Source organism: Crocuta crocuta, unplaced genomic scaffold (genome assembly GCF_008692635.1).
Source record: "Crocuta crocuta isolate KB4526 unplaced genomic scaffold, BGI_CrCroc_1.0 scaffold213, whole genome shotgun sequence".
NCBI lineage: Eukaryota > Metazoa > Chordata > Mammalia > Carnivora > Hyaenidae > Crocuta > Crocuta crocuta.
In genome coordinates this window covers 4,453,991-4,478,807 of record NW_027529442.1, presented here as the reverse complement: position 1 = coordinate 4,478,807, position 24,817 = coordinate 4,453,991, and the positions used below count along the sequence as shown (strand labels likewise).

At 44.5% G+C, this 24,817-nt stretch overlaps 1 protein-coding gene across 2 annotated transcripts in view; it reads right to left on the bottom strand.

The window, feature by feature from the left end:
* The window catches only part of ATXN7 (ataxin 7), an 89,803-nt gene that overhangs the window by 9,067 nt on the left and 55,919 nt on the right, over positions 1-24,817 (bottom strand). Inside the window, exons 1-5 of one of the 2 annotated variants that reach the window (XM_077760254.1) lie at positions 21,173-21,324; positions 8,837-9,089; positions 6,488-6,747; positions 5,926-6,008; positions 968-1,233 (exon numbers count right to left, since the gene is read on the bottom strand). In XM_077760254.1, coding sequence (XP_077616380.1) covers positions 968-1,233; positions 5,926-6,008; positions 6,488-6,747; positions 8,837-9,089; positions 21,173-21,239 — 929 coding nt within the window. In that variant the 5' untranslated portion in view covers positions 21,240-21,324. Of the gene's footprint in view, positions 1-967; positions 1,234-5,925; positions 6,009-6,487; positions 6,748-8,836; positions 9,090-21,172; positions 21,325-24,817 lie in introns of those variants that run through there. The other variant, XM_077760253.1, reaches the window with a different exon arrangement.

The window sequence follows — 24,817 nt, the reverse complement described above, 5'->3', positions numbered from 1 at the left end:
AACATTTCAACGAGAAGATGGCCAAAGAAAGGCCTTGCCAAGGAACCGACAGCCTGGGCTCGGCCACATTCTCGGGAGCTCCCTCCGAGGGCTCCCCCACAGGGTTGCTCACAAAGCCAGGGCTCACATCGGGGCAGGCTAGCACACATGCTTGGATTTCGTGGGCAGCCACTCCCACCCCTCCTGCGACCATGCCAAGGAGCAGGCACGTGAGGGGGGAAGGTTAGGCGCAGCAACCAAGGGTTGGCACATTCCTAGGCAGAAGTTCTTGCTGCTGGTGGTCAATAGTGAAGGCCTCAGTCTCTACACTTTTCTCTATCCTTTCCCTCTAGAAATTGGGTACAGAGACCTTTACTTTAACTTGGTTAAATATACAAGCATAAACACACATATATTCTAGTCCACCTTCACTGCATCTGAGGTATGTACAGAAGTTTTCACAAGACACTCTGATCCACTACTCACTCAACAGCTAAAATGCCTAATATATGCTTAGGCCAGGGTCCCAAATGAATGAATGAAAAAACAGGTTGATAAATGGATGCTATAAAAACTCAGGCTGAATGCCTATCCCCAGCAAGGCCTCCCACTGCTGTATTTTTGCAAGAAGTGAAACAAATGAATGGGAAACTGCTGCCAAAGCCGTGCGAAATGTTCCAGTCACTAAAACCTGCAGTCAGCACTCGAGTTTCAGCCCTGCTTGGTGGGGTTAAGAGACACCTAACACTGAGCAGAAGTGGAGATCACTCTTGCTTCATTCTGTTGCTTGCATTTGGCCAAGAAGAGCCTTGGTTGAAAGTTACTGATGAACTTGACATATTTTCCCCTTAAAATCCAGTTAGAAAAATCTCTCATCTTCTTACAGTGAGCCTGATGTGCAGGCCTCGATAGCATAACTGCACTGGGGTTCACCGTCTCTACGAGTCTGTTCTTTGAAGGAAGGAGAGATCTGGAGGGTTTGGCTTACCTTGGAAGACTGGGGGTGTGAGGTTTAGGTTTACTAGCTACGAAAGGCTTTGATTCAGGAGGAATCACTCCGTGAGAGTTTTGGTGTGGCTCCTGTGAAGGTCTAGGAGGGGCGGGATGCGGGTCCCTGAGAGGCTGCGTTGGTTGCTGAGAGTCCGGATGGCGAATCGATTCCTTTTCCCTGGTTTTGTTTTTGTGCTCGGCTAATAACACATCAAATCGTTTTCTTCTACCCTGGACAGCCCTCCGCTGAGTTAAGGAATGTGTCTATAGACCAAAAAATAAAAATAAAAATAAAAACTGAGGAATCTCAGGAATATTTTTTTCTCTGTCATAGATGCAAAAACATCATTTCCAATTAAAAAAAAACAGCAAAAACAATCTGGACCATCAGCATAGTTAAAAGGCTGGTCATCATTTGATATAAATCATAGGAGTGTGACCTTTCTTCTTTAGCTAGAGCAGAAGCACCTATTTGGTGATGCTATTTCCACCAGAAGAAAGAAGGAATGTTAGTTGTGCCACCTGGTATGTAAGTGAATGGCAAACAGTAGAAACAAAGAGGTGACAGTGCCCTTATTTATCGGGGGGTCTTACCAACTCAAAGAGAAAAATCCTTCTCTGGGCCATTTAGATTTTAAATATTAAAAAGGAAGAAACGCTTATGCCTAAAAAATGTATCAGGGGCACCAGGCTGGCTCAGTCAATAGAGCATGTGACTCTTGATCTTGGAGCTGTGAGTTCAAGCCCCACAACGGCCATAGAGCTTACTTTAAGGGGGGAAAAAGTGTCCTTTTTCAGTAACAGCCAGAAAGTAACAATTACACAAGTGTTTCTCTCTATTCCGGTGAAAATACCATGTCAAGAGAAAATGACCCAGAGCACCCTGCAGGCAGGACGTATCCTGCTTCGGAAGAGACACAAGGAGTGGAAGGCCAGGAGGAGAAAGGCTGTGAACAGGAGGGATTCTGAAGCAGAGCGAATCGTATAAACACACATGTGCTATGGACATCAAGAAAACTGACACACTGCACTTCTACATTTTAAGACATCTCATTTCAGAATTAGGAAATGGGTACATTGAAAAAAAGAAAGGTCAATGCCAGCAGGGTAACTAACAGAAACACCTGTTTGAGGCACATAAAAAAAATGCCTATACACCAAATGCATTTGATAATTCCTGTTTTTGTTTTCTTTTTAAGGCTCACCTGGGGCTACTACTATTCCTAGAAGAAGCCAAAGTCAAGTTATCCTGACCATTCCCTACTGCTGGGGTCTGAGTCTGTCAAAAATGTAAGGGGACAATAACCCCAAATCATATATCGCAAATACAAGTTAATTCATCTACAGATCTCCTCCACTCTTTTACCTTACAAAAATAACGCAAATGGTATTTTGTGTGTGTTTATGAGCCTACACGTTATACAAATGTATCACTGCTCTATAAGCTTATATGTTTGATATAATTTAGGGGTTGGAGGGGAATTAAGCTTTTAATGTCCTTCTGCAATTCAGTAACAACCTACCTCCTGATTGGACATACTATGTCTGCTCAAAATTTAACCTGGCAGAGATAGTTACATCAGTGAGTTTAGCTTCTTTTTAAACTTTTACTTAATTTCCTTTAAAATGTCATAGATCCATAAGAAAGTAACCTAAATAAAGATAAGGAAGCTTGTTTTGTTCAGTGCTTTACTAGCTACCTACTAGTGCACTGGGCACTCAGTAAATGCTTCAGACAAAAAAGTGTACAAAAATGATGGCCCTCTACTATGTGCTGAATGAATGAATGAATGGACATATAACACCACTGGTCCACCTGCCTATCTCTCTGGACAGATGTGGAAACTATTCCTCATCTCTGAATGTCCCCTAGTGCTGAGAACAGCAAAGTTGAGCCAACAAAGGAGGCAGAGTTGACCAATATTTCCTCAGCTTGGTTTGAAAAATAAATAGGATTTCCACTGAGCCTTCCACCCTTCTCAGGACTCTTTAGGGCTGCCCAAGTACCATATGTCCACATCCGGGCATGTAACTGGGTAATCGAATACCTGTGCTACCCACTCCTTTCATACCAAGTGCCGCCGCCTCTTGCTGGTCAACCTCCTGGCTGGCCCTTTAGATCCTAATGTGTCTGTTCTGCCCCATCCCAGAACACTTACACATGCTACTTCATGGGCTCTTCGCCCAGGTAAGTCGTGTGGATTTCAGCCCAGTTTTGCTATGGCAAAGGACACTTTCCTGGCGCAGTCGCCCTACTGATGGCTGCCATAACACAGGCCTCCTTCCTTTTTAGTACTCAGCAGTGGTTAACTCTGCACATACATGAGTGCTCATGAAGTCAACCTCCATCTCGCTCACTGTAAGGGGCTTCACTGTAAGCCCCTCAAGGCTAGGGAGCGGTCTTGATTCTGTCAAAGCCTGTATCCACTGAGACGCAGAATGAGGCCTCTGCCCAAATGTATGCAACAAAACTTTCTACAATGACTGAATGGGCAAGAGTATCAGAGCCAAAATCTACTTACATGGAAGACAGAGAGGACAAGAAACAGGACATCAGACAGCCAAGGAGGCGAGGAAGGGGCAGCGAGGGTGGCAGGCAGACCACAGGGAACAAGTGACGGGGCGGGCGGTAGCAGACCCCCCGACACTGCAGAGGAAGGACTGCACTGTTGGTCTGGGGCAGGAGAGGCCTGGCATCACGGGAGCCATCCAGCGGAGGCCCTCAGGCGTGGGCCGCTGTCCACAGCTTAATGGGTCCAGGCCACACCAGAGGCAGGGAAAGGGAGAAGCGGGGACAAAGAGAACACAGGAGGAAAGGAAGGACAGCTTGTGGAAGCGCAGGCCTGCCACTTCTGTGCTGAACTCGTGACACACCGGGGCTGCAGAAACATGCTCACGCGGAGACAGACCTAGCAGCATGCTACCGTGACGACACCCGGAACAGAACACAAGGAGAGCACACACGACTTGAACAGGAAGCTGGGGGAACAATGCAGCATCCACAGGAAGCCCGTTTACCCATCAATAAAGTTTCAGGAGGAAGGCTGGTCAGTCTTGCACACTGTGAGTTGGTAAAGCTTCTGGTTCATGGGCGTGCCCCACCAGAGACGATTCAAGGACAGCAGCTTGGATAAAGCAAGCATCCTTCATTGACCACAGGCGCCCTAATACTAGGAAATTCACGTACTGAGAGCCAGGCAGGCAGGAAGAGGGCCGACGGCAGCTGGCAAGCTGTGGTCACAACGTGGCGCAGGACTGAGGCCTGTCTTCACTGACTCCCTCGGGGGCAGCTACCTCGGGGCACAGTTCTACAGAGCTATCTTCAAACACCACCACACTGCTATAGGGGTTCAATTAATATTATACGAAAGCAATCTGTCCTGAGATAGGAGTTTTTAGCTCAGAGATTCAAGGGTGGGGGCTTGGGGTGAGGGTAGCTGCAAACCTGAGGCAGAATGCAAAATTCAGAATATGTATGTATATGTATTTTTTCCTTGGGGAAGAGGATCTGTGATTTTTTTAAAATTAGATATTTAAAGGAGCTCTTAGCCAGCGCCTTTCCTCTAAATATTCAGAACCACTGTTGTAAGGTAAAATCTACATGCTAAAATTAAATTTGAAATTTAAACTAAAATAAGAACCCCTTAGAAACAACATTTCTGGGGCACCTGGGGGGACTCAGTCTGTTATCTCAGGTCACCATCTCCCAGGTCGTGAGGTCAAGACCTGCATCAGGCTGTCTGCCGTCAGCACAGAGCCCACTTCGGATCTTCTGTCCCCCTCCCGCTCTGCCCCTCCCCTGTTCACACTGTCTCTCTCTCTCAAAAATTAACAAACATTAAAAAAAGAAGCAACGACATTTCCACTTTCTGAAGATTTTGCCATTCCTCCTGTTAGGAGGTGGAGTGGGGCCTGAAGTCCATTACACAAACATAACCTTGGGTAAAATTTAAAATAATACACAAAAAAAATTATTAATTTTTCGAAAACAAAATTGTTTGTAATTTTTACCCCCGCCTCCAAACAACAGTTTTTAAATTACTTTAAACCAGTGATTCTCAACAGTTTCTGAACTCTTCTGAAGGGGAGCTGGGGAGGCTCTCGAGAGAAACGCACATAAGCATATGTGCTCGTTCGTGTAGGAGTTCCAATGGGACCCCCCGCATCATAGCAAATGCATCACCTGCTTCTCAGCACGCTGGCATTCTAACGGAAAACTCGGGACAGAGAGGAGGATCGTCACATTTTCGTAGCTTATGTATGAGTGAGATTGTATGTTACCTAGTATTTTTTTTTAGAAATGGAAAAATAAGTCTATCTCAAAATCAGATTATTTTAAAGTGGTTCTTTAAAATTTAAGAACCACTGATTACACAAGCATTTTTTTTAATGTTTCTTTATTTTTGAGAGAGAGAGAGACAGAGAGAGAGAGCGAGCGAGCGAGCAGCGGAGATACAGAGAAGAGGGAAACACAGAATCTGAGCTATCAGCGCAAAGCCCAATGCTGGGCTCGAACTCACAAACTGTGCGATCGTGACCTGAGCTGAAGTTGGACACTTAACTGGCTAAGCCACTCAGGTGCCCCTACACAGCATTTTAAGAGTATTCACACATACACCAAGGAAATTTCTGGACTTGTTTTGAATATACGATTTAAATCACAATAAATAAAGGGTAGGTTCTCATTTTAAATCTCTCTGAGAATATATTTACAGTCTTTGAAGACAGCAGACTGGTTAGCCAAGGACACTATTCCTCTGGATAGGACACTGGAAGCAAAACATCTCTTCCGACGGCAGTTTATAACACAAGGGTCCTGAACTCAAGGCGTTCTTCATCCCTTCATTTACAAAATGCACAATGCTCCACGCACCAGATCCCCTCTGGGGGGCAGTGCCACGGTCCCAGCTCCGTGCACGCACCAGCGCACCCAGCCCTGTCCAGAAGCCCACCTACCTTGCATGTCAAAGACCGGGTGCAGGGCTTCTTGGTGTCGAGATCGATGACCCCACAGTGTATGTCAGGATCAAACTCTCTTTCTGCCAAAAGCACACAGACATTACAATGTGCTCATCAAATACTCCTCCATTCGCTTTTTGCAAACAGTAGGAGAATCCTCAAAACAAGCATTTATAACCTGAATAAAATCTACTCCATAGTAAATAAATATAAAAGCTACAACATGCGAGCGCTGCCACACCGCAGCGAGAGAGGCCACAGAAAGCGCGGGGGACTCCTGCCACCACTGGACAGGGCAGGGACTGTGCAAGTCAGCATCCCTGCAGCACTCCATTCACAATGCTCTGCTCAGAAGCTATTTTTACATTACCTGCAGACACATGTACTTTAAAAGCAAGAGTGAAGAGGTCAGCAGAGCACCTCAGGAACTTCACATAAAGCAGATGNACTGACAGATGTAAAAAAAAAAAAAAAAAAAAAGAGGACTCGCAGACGGCAGTCCATCGGTTCCCTCATCAACACCCAATTATACACATTACGGGAAAAAATGTGAAGTTACCTGATAATCTTTTATTTAAAAATTTCCTGTTATTGGAATTATCTTCAGACTTTTTTTCCAGAGTGGATGGTGTGGGAAGCCCTTTGCCATTCAGAATCTGTCCAGGTGAAGGCAAGGGTGGCTTTGGTATTGAGGGGCAGTTAAGGCCAGGCTTCGCTGAGGAACTCACAGTAGCAGGACAGGCGGGCCCCACCGCAGATTTCAGTAGTGTGCCGTCCATCTTCGGGTGCATCTTCTCCACTTTGACAGAGGGCGTCATGCTGTCATGGGGGGAGCAAGACATCAGCACCCGAGTGCCCCAGCAGCTCCAGGTAAGGGGTGAGCCTCGAGGGCTGAGGGCAGAGCCTGATCTACCCATGCACTACACAGAGCTAGGCTCCCAAAGGCAACTTCTGAAAGTGTGTCAGGACTACCCAGAGAACTTGGTAAGGTTCACGGTCATTCAGTCTATAAGCCCTTCTGGTGAGGCAAAAAACACCAGTGGACAACCGGATTGACCTGGTTTTTCATCATCCAGGACAATCTCCCACATGAGCTCATGAGAGAACTAAGCCTGATACCCAACTCAATTCCCACAAGAGGCAAAACAGGAATCGGTCTAAAATGACCAAAGACCATCTGTAAAACCTTTAGAGAACATCTTTGAGAACTATCATTTTAAAGAAAGGATCCATCAAAACAAATCAAACCGAGTGAACAGAGGCAAGAATAACTGGAATTACATAATGTGTCCAAGAAATGTCACTAAGAACATACAAGAATTCAAATGAGCCTAACTAGACCTCCGAGAAGAGGCTCTCTGCCCTGTCAGTGAGGGAGACCAATGTTTAATTAGTTACGTAATGTGTCACTGAAATGGTAATTCCCCAGTCTCTAAAAATGGTTTCTATAATCAGAGTGCAGAATAGAAGTGCCTGGCACATGCTGGTGAGCACAGAATACCTGGGCCACTAATAAAGAATTGATTTTGCTGGGAATCTTACTGACACTACCATGTGGATGGCAAATGTTGGTACAGAGCTAACAGTTGGCCCGGTCCCCCTCTAAAGCCCAGATCCCAGTAAAGCAGATTTGGTTTGATGGGGTTTTATAAACTTTGTTCAGCAGAGTCCATGCTCCAACAGCTGTTAAGCTGGCGAGTGACTTACACGTAGCAGTGGCTTTTTCTTTGGCTTTCAGAATGGTCCAGGAAAGAAAGCCAAGCCTGCTGTACTTGCACTTCTGACAGATGAGCAGGGGCTGGGGGGGCTTAGCAACCAGGACAAACAGCACCAAACAGCTGTACCTGGAACGGCCTGACAGTGGCAGATACACTGCAAGAAGCCACGGCCTTGCCCAGCTGGCAAGGTCCTCAAGCAGCAGCAGGTGGTAGGTGCTGCCCTGAGATTAACCAGGTTACAGACCCTCGGACTGAGATGTGTGGCAGGCAGGGAAAGGGAGGCAGGCCAGGGAAAAGCCGCCGCCACCAGGGCTGAGGGCCACCATGACGAGGCAAGAAAGGTTTCCAGGGAGTACGCGGCTGCTCCCTCACATGACCACACGGAGCCGGCAGCCTACAGATCCACTGTGCAGACGTGCCAAAGCCTTGCCTGGCGATGTGAACTTCTTCCGGTCTTCCCTCATCGCCACTGTGATGTGAATCCAATACTAGTGCGCAGGGGGGCAGGGGGCGAGCACTGTTTCCCCATCTGCTTTGCGGGCTCCAGAAAATCCTAGAACAGCATCTGGGACTCGCCTTGCCTTTTTACTACCACTGTTATCAACAGCAGCAGCAGAAGCACCAGGACCCATTCATTTACTGTGTCCTGTGGGTCAGACACGACACCAGGTGCTTGACGCAGCTACATGAATTCTACTTCTCCCAATAACGCTGCCCTCTGGCTGTTACCCTCCGAGCGTGAGAGAAACGGGGCCTTGTTCAAAGCCCTGCGGTTAGAGAGTGACAGGTGACAGAAGGGTATGTGAGCCCACGCCTATCTGCCCGCAGAGCTTGCTAAAGCTCCTCAGCCACCTTACGCGTCCTGGTCCTCATCTGCAAAATGGGCATAAGAGCCAGAGGTGTTCCACAGGGTTGCTGTGACAATTCAATGACAGCCCACAAACAGAGCCACGTTTCCACAGCTGGCACACAACGAAGAGTCCATCAACAAGCACTGCTGACCTGATCATTATCACTATTCCTGTCCTGTGAAGTCTTCCAAATTAGGACAGGAAAGCAAGAGGAAACAACACGTATTTGATTTTTCCCCAAAGCAGGCGCTCTTCCCCATGATTCACAGCGCTCTCGGCTCCTGCTGGGCACCGTCCCCACCCGGCCGAAGCGCAGAGAACCCTCCGGGCCATACTCACATTCTACCATGGGGGACTCTACTTTGTTGAATGGGCTGCATGGGCCTGGTGTTCCCCCTGAGGTGCAGTTTCTCTTTGGGTGATTTCAGCAACTTGGAACTTAATGAGGATGCGCCTCCAGCACCTCCACTGGAAGAACGGCTGCTTCCACTTCCGCTGCCTCCTTTGCTTTTGGACAGAGAAGGGAAGAAGGGAAATACTGACGTGGGAGGAGCGGCCCAGGAAGGCTTGCTGGAGGAGCTGTGTCTTCTTTCTGAAAAGGGAAGGGGGGGGAAAAAAAGACACCGTGTTTCAGGCAAGTCTCCAACGGAATCCTGGAAGAGTCCCCTGAAATCAACACATTTAGGTTCAAATATGCGTCACTAAATGAAAATATATTTCACTCAGCAGCTTTCAGAAACGGCTTATCTAGGCCTCACAGACTTATTTAGGATTCTAGGAACTGGTCCTTCTGCTTTGGAAACATCTCAGCATAAAGTGGTTTACCATATGCAGATAGCCATTAGGAAATTAAAGGGCCATTCTACGCCTAAGAACCTCTGGTTATGCTCACTGGGAACGAACCTCACTCATGCCAACGGGGAGTCAGCACATCACCTGCTCCTCCACAGAGCTATCTATACTGACGCCGCACACATTCCATCTTCCTTTCTAGCACAGCAGCTTTCCAATTTTTTGAATCGCAAATGTCAAGAAACAAGTTGTACCTTAATTTTTGTTCTGTCGCTACCCACTAGCATGTGACACCAAATGAGAATGTTTCTAGGGTTATCATTCTTTGAACCTGTGCTGAAATTTTCTGGTGAATCACTTTACTCCCTCTTTTGTAAGAATCTCACTTGAGTACAGAGGGCACAGCCCAGGTTCACACTGCTGAGATGCTGACGGTGCAAGACATAAATACCACAAAGAGCTGCACTTGTTTCTTAAACCAGGAAGTAACTCATGGTTAAGTACAGTCTACACTGGTTTACCTGAAAATAAGTCTACCCACTGGAAAATCAGGTTTTCTCATCATAAAGCAATCCATACAAAATAAATAGAGAGCTGCTGAAGAATAGTACTATCTGAAACTAAATTATTTAGGAACTTTATCTACTTAAGTACCTTATGATGGTAGCTTAAGGACTGCCTTCAATTAAACTTGCAATTTAAAACAATGCACGGCTTAACTTTAAGTTTTAAAATGTACTTGATCCAACATTTACTTATCACAAGACAGAAGCTATATGAACATTTAAAAAATTAAGCAAACTAGAATCAGTGACTATAGGCACCATACAAATGGTTTATTTCTAAAGTCTTTTTTTGTTTGTTTTTGTTTTTTAACCAGTCCTGAGGTTCTCTGCAAGGCTGAGATGACTTACTCCCAGAAGGCCATCAGTTCAACAATAATTTATGAAGTACTTAAGAATCTTCTACAACAGGACAAAATTATTATGCTGATCTACAGACAAAAGTCCCAATTGTCCAACTAGACCACACAAAGGCCTCAACCAAGTCAGGACAGCTAAAATGACAGTGACTTTTTTTTTTTTTTTTAGGTTTATTTTGACAGAGGGACTGCAAACAGGTGAGGGGCAGAGTGAACAGAGGTGAGAGAGAGCCTCTGCATTGTCAGCGAGGAACCTAATGCAGGACTCAAACCCACGAACCGTTAAGATCATGACCTGAGCCAAAATTAAGAGTCAGACAGTCGGGGCACCCGGGTGGCTCAGGCGGCTAAGCGTCCGACTTCCCCTCAGGTCATGATCTCACAGTTTGTGGGTTCAAGCCCCGCGTCCGGCTCTGTGCTGACAGCTCAGAGCTTGGAGCCTGCTTCGGATTCTGTATCTCCCTCTCTCTCTGACCCTCCCCAGCTCTCTCTCTCAGAAATAAATTTTTAAAAAAATTAAAAAAAATTTTAAAAAAGGGTCTGTCAACTCACTGAGCCATCCAGGTGCCTCTAAACTGACAGTGACTTTAAGTGCCTGTTGCTTTTTTTTTCTTCTTCTGATCAAAGTTGTGTGCATAGAAGGGAAAACTAAAATAACTTAAGTTTAGTAATTTTCTAAATTTGGCATCTGAGGTTTTTTTTTTTCCTTCTTCTTCTTCTTCTCTAGTTTAGTTTCTCTCTCCTCTGTGATTCCCAAACACTGTCTGAATATCCTTCCAAGCACCGGCACTTGTCAGGCAGGACTGTAAAAATCTGTTTCCAGTTCTGCCGCCTTCCCTGGATGGTGAAGCTTCCTGTCTGGGTCATCTCTGCCCCTGTGAGACCTGGCGCAGAGCAGACCTTCACTTAACATCTGCACCATTGGTGCGGCTTGTCTGGTGAGGAGGAGTGATGTGAAACAGCGGTGGACCAATGGCTCTCAACCCTGGCTACGCAGTGGCAGAACCTAATGAGCTTAACAAATACAGATGCCTGAGTATTCCGATGCCAGAGAGATTCTGATTCAACTGGTTTGGGGTGTGGTCTGAGCATCCAGACTTTTATAAGTGCCCCTGTGTGATTCCGCTGTGCAGTCAAGGTTGAGAGCCGCCTGACACTAGGCTAACGCTCCAGAACCATTAGCCACGGCTGAGTAAGTTAACACTTGTAGGGCAATGAGAACACTGCCGGGCATGGGGCGCTTCCTATCAGGGTCTATTAAGTAAAGCTCACCACTGCTCCCTGTCCTCAACTACTGCTTTCCGGACTTCCAGCAACTGCAAATTGTTTCCATCATTCTTACCAAAGCCACAAAAAGTACTATTTTTTACCGAACATTTTTATGTAATTCATCAGCTCTACTGTTCTCCTCCTCTGTCACCAATATTAACCAGTCTCTCTTGTGGGGGCACCACTGGTATTTCGGACAGGACACTTCTTGTATAGGATTTCAGGATGACCAGAGGTCCTGTCCCCTGTCCCTTAATCAGCAGTGGTGCTGCTCTGCCAGGAGCAGCCTCAGACTACCCTCCAGTCCATTTTCGCATCACCCAGGGGAAAGCAGGGGACTACCCTCAACTTGGAATGATTTCTCCGAACAATAGTATCTATGAAACAGCAGGTTTGACAAGCTTGTTCTATATATTTTCCATATACATTAAAATAAATATTAAAATACTCCTCCATGTTCACCCGCGGAAATCATCTGGTGTATTCCTGATGGAAATGAAGTGTGTACTGCAGGAATGATACCATGTTTGTGATATGAACAGGGAGAAAATTCCCAACTTAAACTTATATGAAGTACATCCTTTCACTATTCTCTGGGGATCAAAATTCTCAAGCTAGTGTCTTAGAGTAAACGTGATTTTAAAGTACTTAAAAAGTATTTTCTCTTGATATCAAACGAAATAAATAAGATTCTCAACCTAATTCAATATAGTTTTGCTTGTAAAGCTTATTTTCAGAAAGCAACTTTATTCGAAAGCCACTGATATACAAAGGCACAATTTGAGCATATGAAATACTGCATCCACTTTTATAAGATTTCATCTGCAGAAAGTACTATGTCAAGGCAGAAAAATGACACCTGGCTGCACTGAGCCATGTGGGCACATACCCCTTGCCCACACATCCACCATGCACCCCAGGCCACTGTGGATGAGAGGTGCCACACCCATCCACAATTGGTGCTACAACTCTCCCTAGACCCCAGATAACCTCTGTCTACTTCTTCACAATAACTCACAAGCTGCAGCTCTTCCAACATCTCCTTCCAGAAGCAAATGTCAGTTCATTTCCTAGTAGTCACCTATTCTTAACCATTTAATCTCCAGAGCACTGTGCTACTCTTTCTGCCAGGTTCCTATCTTTTTTGTGTGCATCACTAATGAAGTTCTGAGTGCTGTGCCCATAGCCCCATTCTCCTAATGAGTCTCATGTGGATTTTATTCCACAATGTTGCAGAGTGCAGTAAGCTCTTAGGAATGTGTGCTGTAGGACAGCAGAACTGACTTTATCTTCAAGCTATCCTTTTAATTCTCAATTCCCATCATAGCTCAATACCACCATTTGCTTCAGCTATTACTAGTCTATTACTTGATTTGGGATTTTGCACTAGAAAAATTAAAAAAAAAAAAAAAAATCAAAGCTTCCTAGCATGAAAAAGCAGCTGTAAAAGTATCGATAACATTTCAAAAAAATTATATTTTATACTTCAGTAATAAAAGCTATTTAAAAACTAAGAATGATAATCTATTATGTGACTTTCATTCACTAAACTTAAAATAGACTTGTGTGTGCAGGCACACACGTGCAGGCGTGTGCATGTAACGGATTCTGGCTGAAAAGTGCCAGCTCAAATCCTTGTCATGCTGCTGAATTAAGTTGTTCCTTCACATCATGGTCTGGTAACTTATTCTCTGGAATGGGTGGCATCTGGCTTACTCTCTGTGAGAAAGCAAAGAGGAAAAAACAAATTTAATTACAGCTGAGTTGGACTCCCCCTCATTTCACTGTGGGCCTTTACTTTTCATAACATTTTAAACTGGGCTTCCAGCTTTTAAAAAAAAAAAAAGTGTTCCTAGATCAAAAGAGAACGGGCAAGGTACGGGTAGGGTTAGGGACCTTCTGTTAAGTGGGCAAACTGGTGGCTGGGTGCTAAGCATAACTGCAGTGTGGTTTGGTGAGGAGTCCAAGTTGAGTTTTCAAAGCACTCCTCTACAGGGTCTGGCACCAGCTCAGAGAAAGCACACTCTGTTGTCCCTAAATAAGAAGGGTACTTTGAATGGCTCCAGCAAAGGGAGAGATGGTTAGGCAGCCCAAAAGGCAGACAAATACAGACAGGGAAAGACAAAGCAGAGACCCAGACAGGCAGACATGGGTGAGTGTGTGTGCTGTTGGGGACATGGAGAGGAGGGGCGCCAGGGGGTTAGAGTAAACAGGGCAGACAGATGTGAAGGGAGAGGAAGACATGCAAGGTGGAGGAGAGGGAGAAAGAGACTGTTTGCAAGTGTACAAGAGCTGGATATGCTGGGCTTGCTTCCCCCTTGCGGCTTGAACATGTGACACCACTGAAGGGAACGGCAGGGTATCGGGGAGGGTAAGGTAGAGGACGGCTCCTTTTAGGTCTTCCAAAATGGTAAGCAACCAAGAATACTGAGCTTGCAATCTGGGATTCATGCTGAGATTTAAAAATATACATATGTACGTGTTGATACCCAGGTACAAACCAAAAAAGAGTTCGAAGCAAATAATTAGATCTCTTTGAATCATAAACAGTGCTTTGAAAATAACAAAAAATAATTCAGATGCACAAGTGTCAAAGTTAGGGCACAAACCTAAAAAGCTATCAAAGCAAATCTTAACCTCAAAAAATTCATGCTTGAAAAAAATCTACAAGGATATAAGTCCAATTTTAAGTGGTTATCCCTCATATTACGGTGTGTGAATTATATATATATATATATATTTTTTTTTTTTTTAAACACAGAGAAAGTGCAAAGGAGGAACAAAGAATCTCCACAAGGGGTTTAATCTCATGACTCTGAGATATGACCTGAGCCAAAATCAAGAGATGGACACTTAACCAACTGAGCCACCAAATTTTGTATATTGTTTTTCTATAATGAATATGGTTTACTTGATTATACTTTAAAAAGGGGGGAAATTTCATTTGGTGTTCTAGCCTCAATTTCACACATGCCAAAATAAAGGCATATTATTTGTGAGCGCAGAATCAATCTGCCCCATTCTCAATGGTCATCATGTAAGAGCAGGCAAGAGCATCTAATAGCCATTCAGACCACTTCACAAACTTGTTTTTGCTCAGGGCTCCTTTCACTAATGTTTTATATTTCAAACAAATGACTGATTACAAGTCTCACCTTCAACAACATTAACAACAGCTGTTACCGTCTATTGGACATAAACCACATGTCAAGCATCATACTGTGTAACTTACAGAGGTTATCTCATTCGGTTCTGACCATCCTTCTACAAAGCAGATACTATAATGATCCCCACTTCCAGACAAGCAAGCCAAGGCTTTAAAGGGCTCGTGTTGGTTGCCCAACATCACACAGTTAAGAGGCATAGCTGCGATGCAATCCCAGGCAGGTGGACTCTACTACCCAGACTGGGCCACACTATAATCCACCTGTCTTCATGTGGTGTTATTAGCAAGCCATAATACATGGTCCAAAGGCAGGCAGTAGGGAAGGGTGAAGGTGAGGGTAAAAAGGCTTCAGTAAGAAGCCCATCTTCCCAAGTGCTCAGCAAAAGGCCAACTGCCAGCACAAAAGACCACAGAGGCTAAACACACAAGGTTGAGACAGTATTTTAGTCAATTCAGGATGGGGATCCAGAATCTGTGTAAGGGAAACCCAGGTTGTTGTGGTTTTACCTTTCCCGTTTCCAAGTTGCTATCCTACCTAAAGATAAGCTATGCATGTCAGCCAGTGCAGATTTTTCTTTCCTTTTTTTGCTCAGGAGGACTTTCAACCATCAAAGACAGTTTGCAGAGTGAATTGTGGTAAGTACCACAATACTGGAAAGTACCAGTCAGGGCTGTCTTTCTGGCTAAAATCATTTTACAAAGTTCCCAGATAAGTCTGTTTAACTAAGAACAGCGAATACCTGTTCTATAGGATTAGCCGGGCTACCTCTGGACCAACACAGTGCATGCTTCTGGTCACTCTCTGGCCTCTGGTCAGTCATGACTGCCTTTCCAGGGGCCCAGGGCTGTGAGGCACAGTGCTGATATGAGTTAAGTAAGTAGCCTGAATAGAATCCAAACTGAAATAAAGAAATACTTTCTGGTGGTTGAATCAGTTGGCTAAGGGTCTGACTCTTGATTTCAGCTCAGGTCATGGTCTCACAATGTGATCAAGCTCCAAGCCTGCTTCGAATTCTCTCTCTCTCTCTCCCTGTCTCTCTCTGCCTCTCCTCCACTTGCTCTTGCACGCGCTCTCTCTCAAAATAAACACACATTTAAAAAACAAATAAATAAAAAGTACTTTTTAAATAGATCTTGCTAAAAGAGCAAGAACTTTGGAATCAGAGACAGACAGGTTCAAAGCCTCGCTCTGCCACCTCCTAGCTGGGTAGCGCTGGGCAATAACCTGATTCCAACTGTCAAACCCACCCTGCAGGGCAGGGCGACTGGGGATTAGCTGAGGGAGAGCTGTAGAGCCTGCAGCCCAGGGCTGACTGCAGACCAGGCACCGGGAACTCAGCAGGCGCTAAGACAGATGCCCCCTGTTAATTCAGCTAAGGCCAATTACAGACTCCTGGGAGAAAGGCATGCTGATTACCAAAGCAGGCAGCAATCACTTACAAACAAACCTAACCCACTTCTTCCCCTGGGTAGTACAGGTGGAGGCTACATATTTAGTTTACATGGCACTCCAGAAATACACCAAGCCCTTCTCAGAAAAGCTCAGAGGAATAACTTTTTAGAATTCATTTACAAGTGAGTAAATTCACACCAACCAAAAAAGGAATGCTCATTTGAGCTAAAGTTATTTTATAAATAAAAAGTTGGTTCATTTTCCAGATTGGAAAGTCATTCAGGAAGAACTGCAGGTGAACGGAATGGAATGAAGTGAAGATCTCAAATTCTGCTTATGGATCCAAAGGTGGAAATTTTAGGCAGATTACTGAAGAAATGATTCCTAAAACCCACAAATTTTTCTCTAAACGAAACTTACCCTTTTCGACAGATTTAGTCAGATAAGGTTAAAAAGAGTGTGTACTCTGTACAGAATGGCCTTATGAAAAATACCAATCTGGGGCGCCTGGGTGGCTTAGTCGGTTGAGCGTCCGACTTTCGCTTAGGTCATGATCTCGCGGTTCGTGGGTTCGAGCCCCGCGTCGGGCTCTGTGCTGACTGCCAGCTCAGGGCCTGGAGCCTGTTTCAGTCTGTGACTCCCTCTCTCTGACCCTCCCCTGCTCACGCTGTCTCTCTCTCTCTCTCTCCTAGAAATAAATAAAACATTAAAAAAAAAAATTAAAAAAAAAAGAAAAAAGAAAAATACCAATCCACATGTAAGTGTATGATTTCATGGGGTCTCTGATAGCCACATCCCACGAATACTCCAAAATTGATCCCTTTTAAAACAAGGGTTTTTTGTTTGTTTTAAATAATCAAGCTCACACATGGCTATAAAATGTTAAACACATATGGGTCATTTGGCCAGGCACAGCAGGTAATAACTGCATGTAACAAAAGGTTCAGTTAGAAAGTTAGGGTCATTCATTTAAGCATGCCCTCAACAGAATTTATTAAATTATGTATTTTGACATCCAGATTGAAAAATAACTATAATGTGCTATTATCCAGCTCCCAATGAACCCAAACTGTCATACTTCACTTTCGGGCTGCCAAACACCGCTCTCCAAGGGTCAGCTGGCATCAGCTGTCTTTCTTAAAGATGACCCCTAAGAAAACATCCAGGCTCAGGAAACTTTAAGACCACATACATATTTTCCAGCTCTCGAGCGTCCTCCTTACACATCTACTTCGCATATCAGTGTTTCCCCTGAGACTTGACATTCAAAGCTGAATCCCATTCCAGATCATTCGTCATTTCTGCACATTATCTAGACTATTTACTTAATATATTTTTCAAAATTCAGTGACTGACTAGGCATATCTAATTTAGCATTACCCTAAGCAATTTCTGTGGAACCATGACTTCGGTTTGACAAAGTACTTATCTGTTTTTTCCCTAATAATAATCTTTTAAAAATACTATCTAAATTCACACCATGGACATGAAATCACTGCCCATGGACATGAAGCATTTAATGATGCATTCTCACTACTTCCATTGTCAGCTTTTCCCTGTAAATGTTCTTCCCACGTAAAGACACTCTCGTGTTTCTGACCAGCAAATGCGTTCCTACCCCACTCCCTGTCCTCACAGATTCTCTTTAATCCAGAGTTGCTTTTTCTTTGATCCAACTTCTTTAGGGTCCTCGGACACTTGATTAGACTACTCCAGAGAGAGCTGCGTGTAGTCTCAGCCAACAGATGAGACTGTCTGTGGAACATTCAAATGTCAGGTTGGGGAATCCAAAACTGACCTCTGACAGGCAGTGCCTCAAAGGACAATAAGCCCCAAATGGAGCTGGGAGGCAGCCTCGGAAAAACATGCTTAGGTGGGTTACAAACAGCACTGAAAAACAGTGAGGAAGAAAAAGTCTTTACCACAAAGCACTCAGCATCATTTCCACTAGAGAGATTTAATTGAAAAGGATGATTTCAACACTGGCTGCCCTAACAAATTAGTCTCCAACTGCGACTTCTGCCAAATGCATTTCTCCTCCCCCTAATGCAGAGGTGCTTTTAAATTAAAACATAAGGGGAAAGCTCAGAAAAGACAGTCATTTACAGCACTTGGGCTACTTGAAACAACTTTTCACCAAAGGTCTATAATCAAATTATCAAGCTCTTCAAGCCAGTGCTTTATGACGAAAATAAAAGCCCCGCGAAAGTATTCCGGGTCTCCTGGCACTTCCGCGTCTCTCTGGGCAGGGTGCACACTGCAGAGTCCCCATTCACGCCAGCGGCATGAAAGAGAACAGATCACAAAGGGCAGATTACAAGGGAGAACGACTCTGACTCCAGTGGGGGAAGGGACAGGCGTGAATGGATTGTAAATTATGTTGCTAAGAAGGGAGCAGAAATATGGCAACTTCAAATAATCCTCTTGCCAGGAATTCTTCCCATGGGGACTGTTCTTTCTGTACTTTGCTTTCAAGTATGTGAGAAATATGAAAAACTTACTGAATATCTGGGGGTCCTCCTCCCCTGCCATCTTAACTTGCAGCTCTTGGCAAACACTGCTAAAATGGCTTTCTAAAAATCGAAGTTTTTTCGTAAAGGAGATAAAACGATAGAGAAAAAAGGGAGGGTAGTGAATGGTAGGCACCCCAGGAGATCACCTTGGTTGTATGTAGCATCACTTCTTCGTAATCATGGTCCTAAGACAGCTTGTTTTAAGGAAGAGTGAATGGTCTGAATGATCTGTTCATTTCCTTAAGGGGGCCCTTCCTATGTTCTTGCAACCCTGTTCAAGGTGCAGGCTCTGAACTGAGGGCTATCGTCATGATCTCCAACAGGCACACAAAGATGTTTTCAGTGAAAGTACCTTTGGGGAAAAGGCAGCTGCTGCCTTGAGCACAACACGGCCACCAAACTCTAATTCTGCTGCCACCATTTCTGACTACAGGCTATCATGCAATGAATGACATGCTGGCTGACACTTCTACTTTGCTAACAGCCCTAAGGACCTCTCTCCGCTGTGCTCAAGAAGCACAGTGTGACCCAAAGGATGCTGGCAGAGTACAGCAAGCAATCGCCTCACCTGAAACAAGCATGATCTCACTGAGTGATGTGCACGGCACTGCCCCCGAATTCGTTCCCCTGTCTCCCTCCCACTTGGAATGTTTGTACTCCTCTGGGATTAGCATGTGAGAAGAAAAAAAGAGCCAAAACCAAAAATCAACCAGTCTCTAGTTACTTCTGATTTAATCCTCCACTGGTTAGAATGAAGCATCCTACAGTTCAGTGATCTATAATTAGAAGTTTAGTCTTCCAATCTGTTATATACCACGTGCGGTTGAAGAATCAACATACTCAGTCCTTTCACAAACTTCTCTGTAGTCACATTTTGGGCCTCGGTCACAGTTTCACCCAAATGAAGGATACAAGGCTATCATCAAAATGCAAAAAGTGAAGTTAAAAAAAGTATGCCTTTACCACTGCAATCCAAATTTAAAACACACACACACACACACACACACACACACACACACACACGTAGGGAGAGACAGAATAAAAGAAAACCAGTAAAACTCAAACCTGAGTTCTCTTTTTCATTGTTTTTGTTTTGTGTGTTTTTTAAATGAAAACTGCTGTGTAGAAACCCCACAGGGAATACGGTCTTCCCAGGCCAAAGAGGAGTAGCAAGTCGAAGGTGCAATGAACGCCGGCACCATCTGCTGCAAAGTGCTGTGCCGAGTCTAAGTCACATCCTTACTATTGCTAGTCCCTGCTAATTTGGTATCCTCTTCATTTCACTTTATTCTGGACGGGGGAGGGAAGGAGACTGTGAACACGGGAATGCCAAAAACCTCAAACCCAGAAGGCAGCCCAAAAAGCCTTCTTCATTAAGCACTCCATTAATAAGGAACGGGTGATTCATCATCTAACAATGCCAATGCTTTCAATGAGTTTGTAGCATAGGTTTGTTCCCCTGCAACACGCCCCAAAAAGAGAAACAGTATCTAACCCCCCTCCACAGGCTGTGGCTGTCAACTAATGAACCTCAAAAGCAATATTCAAAAACGAAACTACAAACAGCAAAACTCAAACTGCCTGACAAGAGATTGTTTTTTTTTTTTAAATTAATTTTAGGGAGTTAATAGGAAATTAACTGGATTCAAAGTTTAAGATCTGTTTATGTTTACAGTCCTTCAAATGGGTAGCTAAATTTTAACCTCAATTAAAACTATTCGGTCAAGCTCATTACTGCAGAAGCCATGAAATGGGGGTCCAGGGAAAAGTAAAGAAGAACTCAACTGTCACCTCACTCCCTGCTTACCGACAGAAGCGTGCGACAGGGTGACTTGGACAAGAGCCTCCCAACACAGCCCCCAGCAGTCAGCCTAGCTGCACTGGCTACCTTGATAACACAACTGAAAAAAATCGTTCTTGCTGGCAGTCAGTCTGTAATTAAATTTTTATACACTCCATTTAAGTTACTGAATGACTTTCCGGGGCTACTGTTTGTATTTTGAAGTTGTTCCTCCTCCTGACATGGTGATCTGCTGGAAACTCTGCCATGGATTCTGAAGTATCTGACCAAACAGCTTTCAAACACATTCGACAGGAAACACTATGAACTGCTTGTCATAAAACCTCACTTACCACAAGTGAGATAAAAAACAAACAGTTAAAGCGTGTTACAACGTTCCTCCATTTTTAGAGAGCGGCGTAACTAATGCTTTCCCTGTTTTGAGATACGGGAACTGTTTGGTGCAAACCTCAGCATTTTGTTGGAGTTAATAACAAACTGGACGCCCGTCTGCATTTGAACTTTGTCCAGATCCCTCAAATGACATTTCAGAGCGGCTCCCGGGGACGGCCTGCGGCAGCTAATCCCCCCCTTGCTGCGCCGGCCCCCTCGGATCCACGAGCTGTGCCGAGCTCGCTCCCTCCACCACTTCGGCCACAGAGCGCTCGGGGCCTGCTGGCAGGGGAGGCCGGACGCCAGGAGCCCAGAGGCCCGCGTCGACTCTTCCCGCTCTGCCCGCTTCTGTGTCATGTTAGCAGAAGCTCACCCACCTCCCACAGGCTCATCCACAACGGGCCCCGAGCCAAGGCCGGCCTCTGAACGCTGCCTCGGAAGACTTACCCCCTGGAGCTTTCAGCCCTCGTGCGGAGGAAGGGCTGCTCTGGAGAGGCTCCCGGTCACCTTCCATTCACATAATCTGGGTGTGCTTCATTGCACACTTGCTACTGCAAGCTTGCATCATGACTTGGGTCTGCCCACCAACTCCAAATATGCTCCATGTTTGGTCTTATGTAACATTTGCTACTACTGTAAAAAGCACTTGAATTACAAAGGTCCTGGCAGATCAACAGAAAACAAGGGGTGGAGTCTAATTTCAACTAATATGGTCATACAAGGCGTCCTGGCTGGTGTAAATGAATCCTTCTCTTTGAAAGGCAATTTGCCAAAACTGGGGGAGATGGGATTTATAATTATTTAACCTGCTAAAATGTGAATTTTTCTGAATACCTTTAAATGGACACTTGCTGCTACCAGGTATATTAGAAAATTTACATGGTTCATTATACAGCCTGCATTGTAAGCCTCGATAGATCAGGAAGTTTTAAAGTTAACGCATTCCTAGAAATAGCAGCAGCCTTTTTTGACATTTTATTTCCCCATGATCTATACTTAAAAATAATTAAAATTTGTCATACTGAAGCTTACTTTCCCTTCCTGAATCTAGTAACAAAAATCTTAACCAATTTTCTGTACATATTGTAAAATACATCTAATTTCAGAATATACACCTGATTGTCTGGAGTCTGGTGTTCAATCATTAGATGACTGACTTTAAAGCTGGGACCTTTTATGCTCTTAATCCAAAAACTTCTCTCCCGAATGGCTCTTTATAAACAGTGTCTTCCTGGTCCTGTTTCTCCAGGTCAGCCCTATTATACTCCCCACAAGACTACTCTCCTAGTCTCAATCCCCAAATCTTACTGTCAAACAGACATGGGAAAAAATGGCCCAATTGATCTGAGTTTTATGATGATAAAGGCTGCACACATAAATAGACTCGGATGCCTGATAGTTCAGAATGAACACTTTTAAATGTCAAAAGGGGGGGGGAATTCCTCTACAGAATCCCGTCACCCCACAGAGAATATCTGGCAAGAAGTCACGAATTACATGTGTGGAAAAGATTTGGCCTGGAAGGGGTGGGAAAGAGTTGTGAGGCGCAGGACATGGTTTCTATTAGACCAGACACAAATTCTAAATGTACTCTAAAACAAAAGAGTAACAGCCACACTGCTTTATTTTCATGGCAAGCAATCAGATCCTGACCATGGGCAACAATATTAAGATCCAGAGGGTTTTCTGAAACCTACTCCTGCCCCTCCCTCCCAAGGCTTCTTAGAGTCACATTCAAACAATGCAAAGCTACAGTGGTCCTTAAAAGACGCCAGGAGAACACCAGGTAAGGGGCATGAGCAGATCAAGCACAGGATGAAAACATCTTTCAAAAGATTAATTAGCAAAAAGAAGTTTAGGTTAATTTACCGAAGGAATAAGCTAGAAGAAAAAACTGCATTGCTACCCTACCTGATTGCAACAGGTCTTAGCAATGTTCACTGCACCCACCCACCCTCCCCAGGGAGCAGCAAAGAGTCTCCTTGATGTCATAGGTCACAGGACAAAACTGAGATAAGAGGCCTTTTCTCAGACTAAGCCTGCGTTCCACATCACTGCACCTGTCAGGCCAGACCCCAGAGTCTTCGCTCTTCTCCCAGCACAAATACTTGCCTTTCCAATGTTCACTTTTGTGGATGGTGATAAAATACCATTACAAAACCCAGTCAATCCTTAAGTTCTGAGAACCAAATCTTTGTGTAATCCTGATGAAAACTAGGATGAATTTGAGCAAACATTTTTTTTTTTTTTTTTAAGTTTATTTTATTTGTTTTGAGAGAGGGTGAATGTCCAGGAGGGGCAGAGAGAGGGGTGGGGAGAGAGAGAGAATCCCAAGCAGACTCTGCACTGTCAGTGTGGAGCCAGATATGGGGCTCGAACTCACAAACGGTGAGATCATGTCCTGCGCCACCCAGGTGCCCCTCAGCAAACATTCCTAATTGCTACAAATACACATCTATATTTTAACTTTACATATGGTTGACCCTTCAACAATGTCTGGGTTGGGGCACTGATCGCCCCCACCCCCAGGTGAAAATCTGTAAAATTTTTGACTCTCTCAAAACTCAACTACTAAAATTCTATAGTTGATGAGAGAAGCCTTACCATTGACATAAAGCTACTTAATAGATATTTTCAATGTTATATGTATTAAATACTGTATTCTTACAATAAAATGAGCTAGAACAAAGAAAACATTATTAAGATAGCCCTAAGGAAAAGAAAGACATTTATAGTACTGTACTTCATTTACTGACAAAAGTCTGCGGATAAATGGGTAAAATCTGCACAGCTCAAACCCATGTTGTTCAAGGGTCAATTGCATAAACAAGAGAGTAACAATTTAAACTTATATTTTTAAGACCTACATCCAAACAGGGATGACTGATACTGTAAGCCAGGGAAATATAACTTTGTACAACAAGAATATACACAAATACACAAAAGCTTGTCATTTTAAAACACACACATTCTATGGGGCGCCTGGGTGGCTCAGTCAGTTAAGCATCTGACTTCGGCTCAGGTCATGATCTTGCGGTTCGTGGGTTCGAGCCCTGCGTCAGGCTCTATGGTGACAGCTAGCTCAGAGCCTGGAGCCTGTTTCGGATTCTGTGTCTCCCTTTCTCTCTGACCCTCCCCTGCTCACACTGTCTCTCTCTCTTCTCTCTCTCTCTGTCTCTCTCAGAAATAAAACATTAAAAACATAATAAAAAAAAATAAACAGTTAAGCATCCACATTGTTCTCTCTGAATGCCCTGAGTAAAATGTTTAAGCAAATACTTAAATACCACTTTGTGCTGCTTGCACAGCATTATTACTATTTTCTTTTTTTCTTTTCAAAGTAGGCTTCACGCCCAGTGCAAAGCCCTAGGCGGGACTTGAACTCACAACCCTGAGATCAAGAGTTGGATGCTTAATCGACTGAGCTACTCAGGAGCTCTGCATGATTAGTATTTTCTACAAGCCATTTCCCAATATCCTATCCAAATAAAGCTTGATGGCTAATGTTTAAATGTCTAGGTCTGGGGATATGGTCACATTTCTTTTTTCTTATGAAAAAAATCTGAAAGACTAAAAAAGCCTTAGACTAAAATACCATTTTAATAGAAGAACATCCCTGCCCCACAGACCAGAAATGACAGGTATTGGCAGTGCTGTGGATGGCGTGCACGCATCGCATTTATTCTGGGCACGAAGGGAAGCCTGAACTGACAAAACTCGTCCCTGAATCCATCCACTCAGAGCAAACACACACCAGCCGCCTCCAGGGAGGGCAGCGCCTTGAGGGCTTGGGTGCAGGGGGCAGCCGGCCCGCAGTCTCAATCACTTCTAGTTGTGCGACCTTGGCCAAGACACCTATGTCCCTCAGGGTCTGTGTCCGCTCTGGGGACGTGCTAAGACTGCTTCTATCTGTTGGGCTGTGGTGAGGGGTCAGGAGGTGACATACATCAGACAGTGACTGGCACATATTCAGTGCTCAATGAATGTTAGCTTTTATGATTGGAATCAAGGAGAAACTGGATGGTGGGCATCACGGAAGAGGAAGAGAAAGAGGTCGCTGCTACAGACATTAGTGATGTCCCCAACAAATCT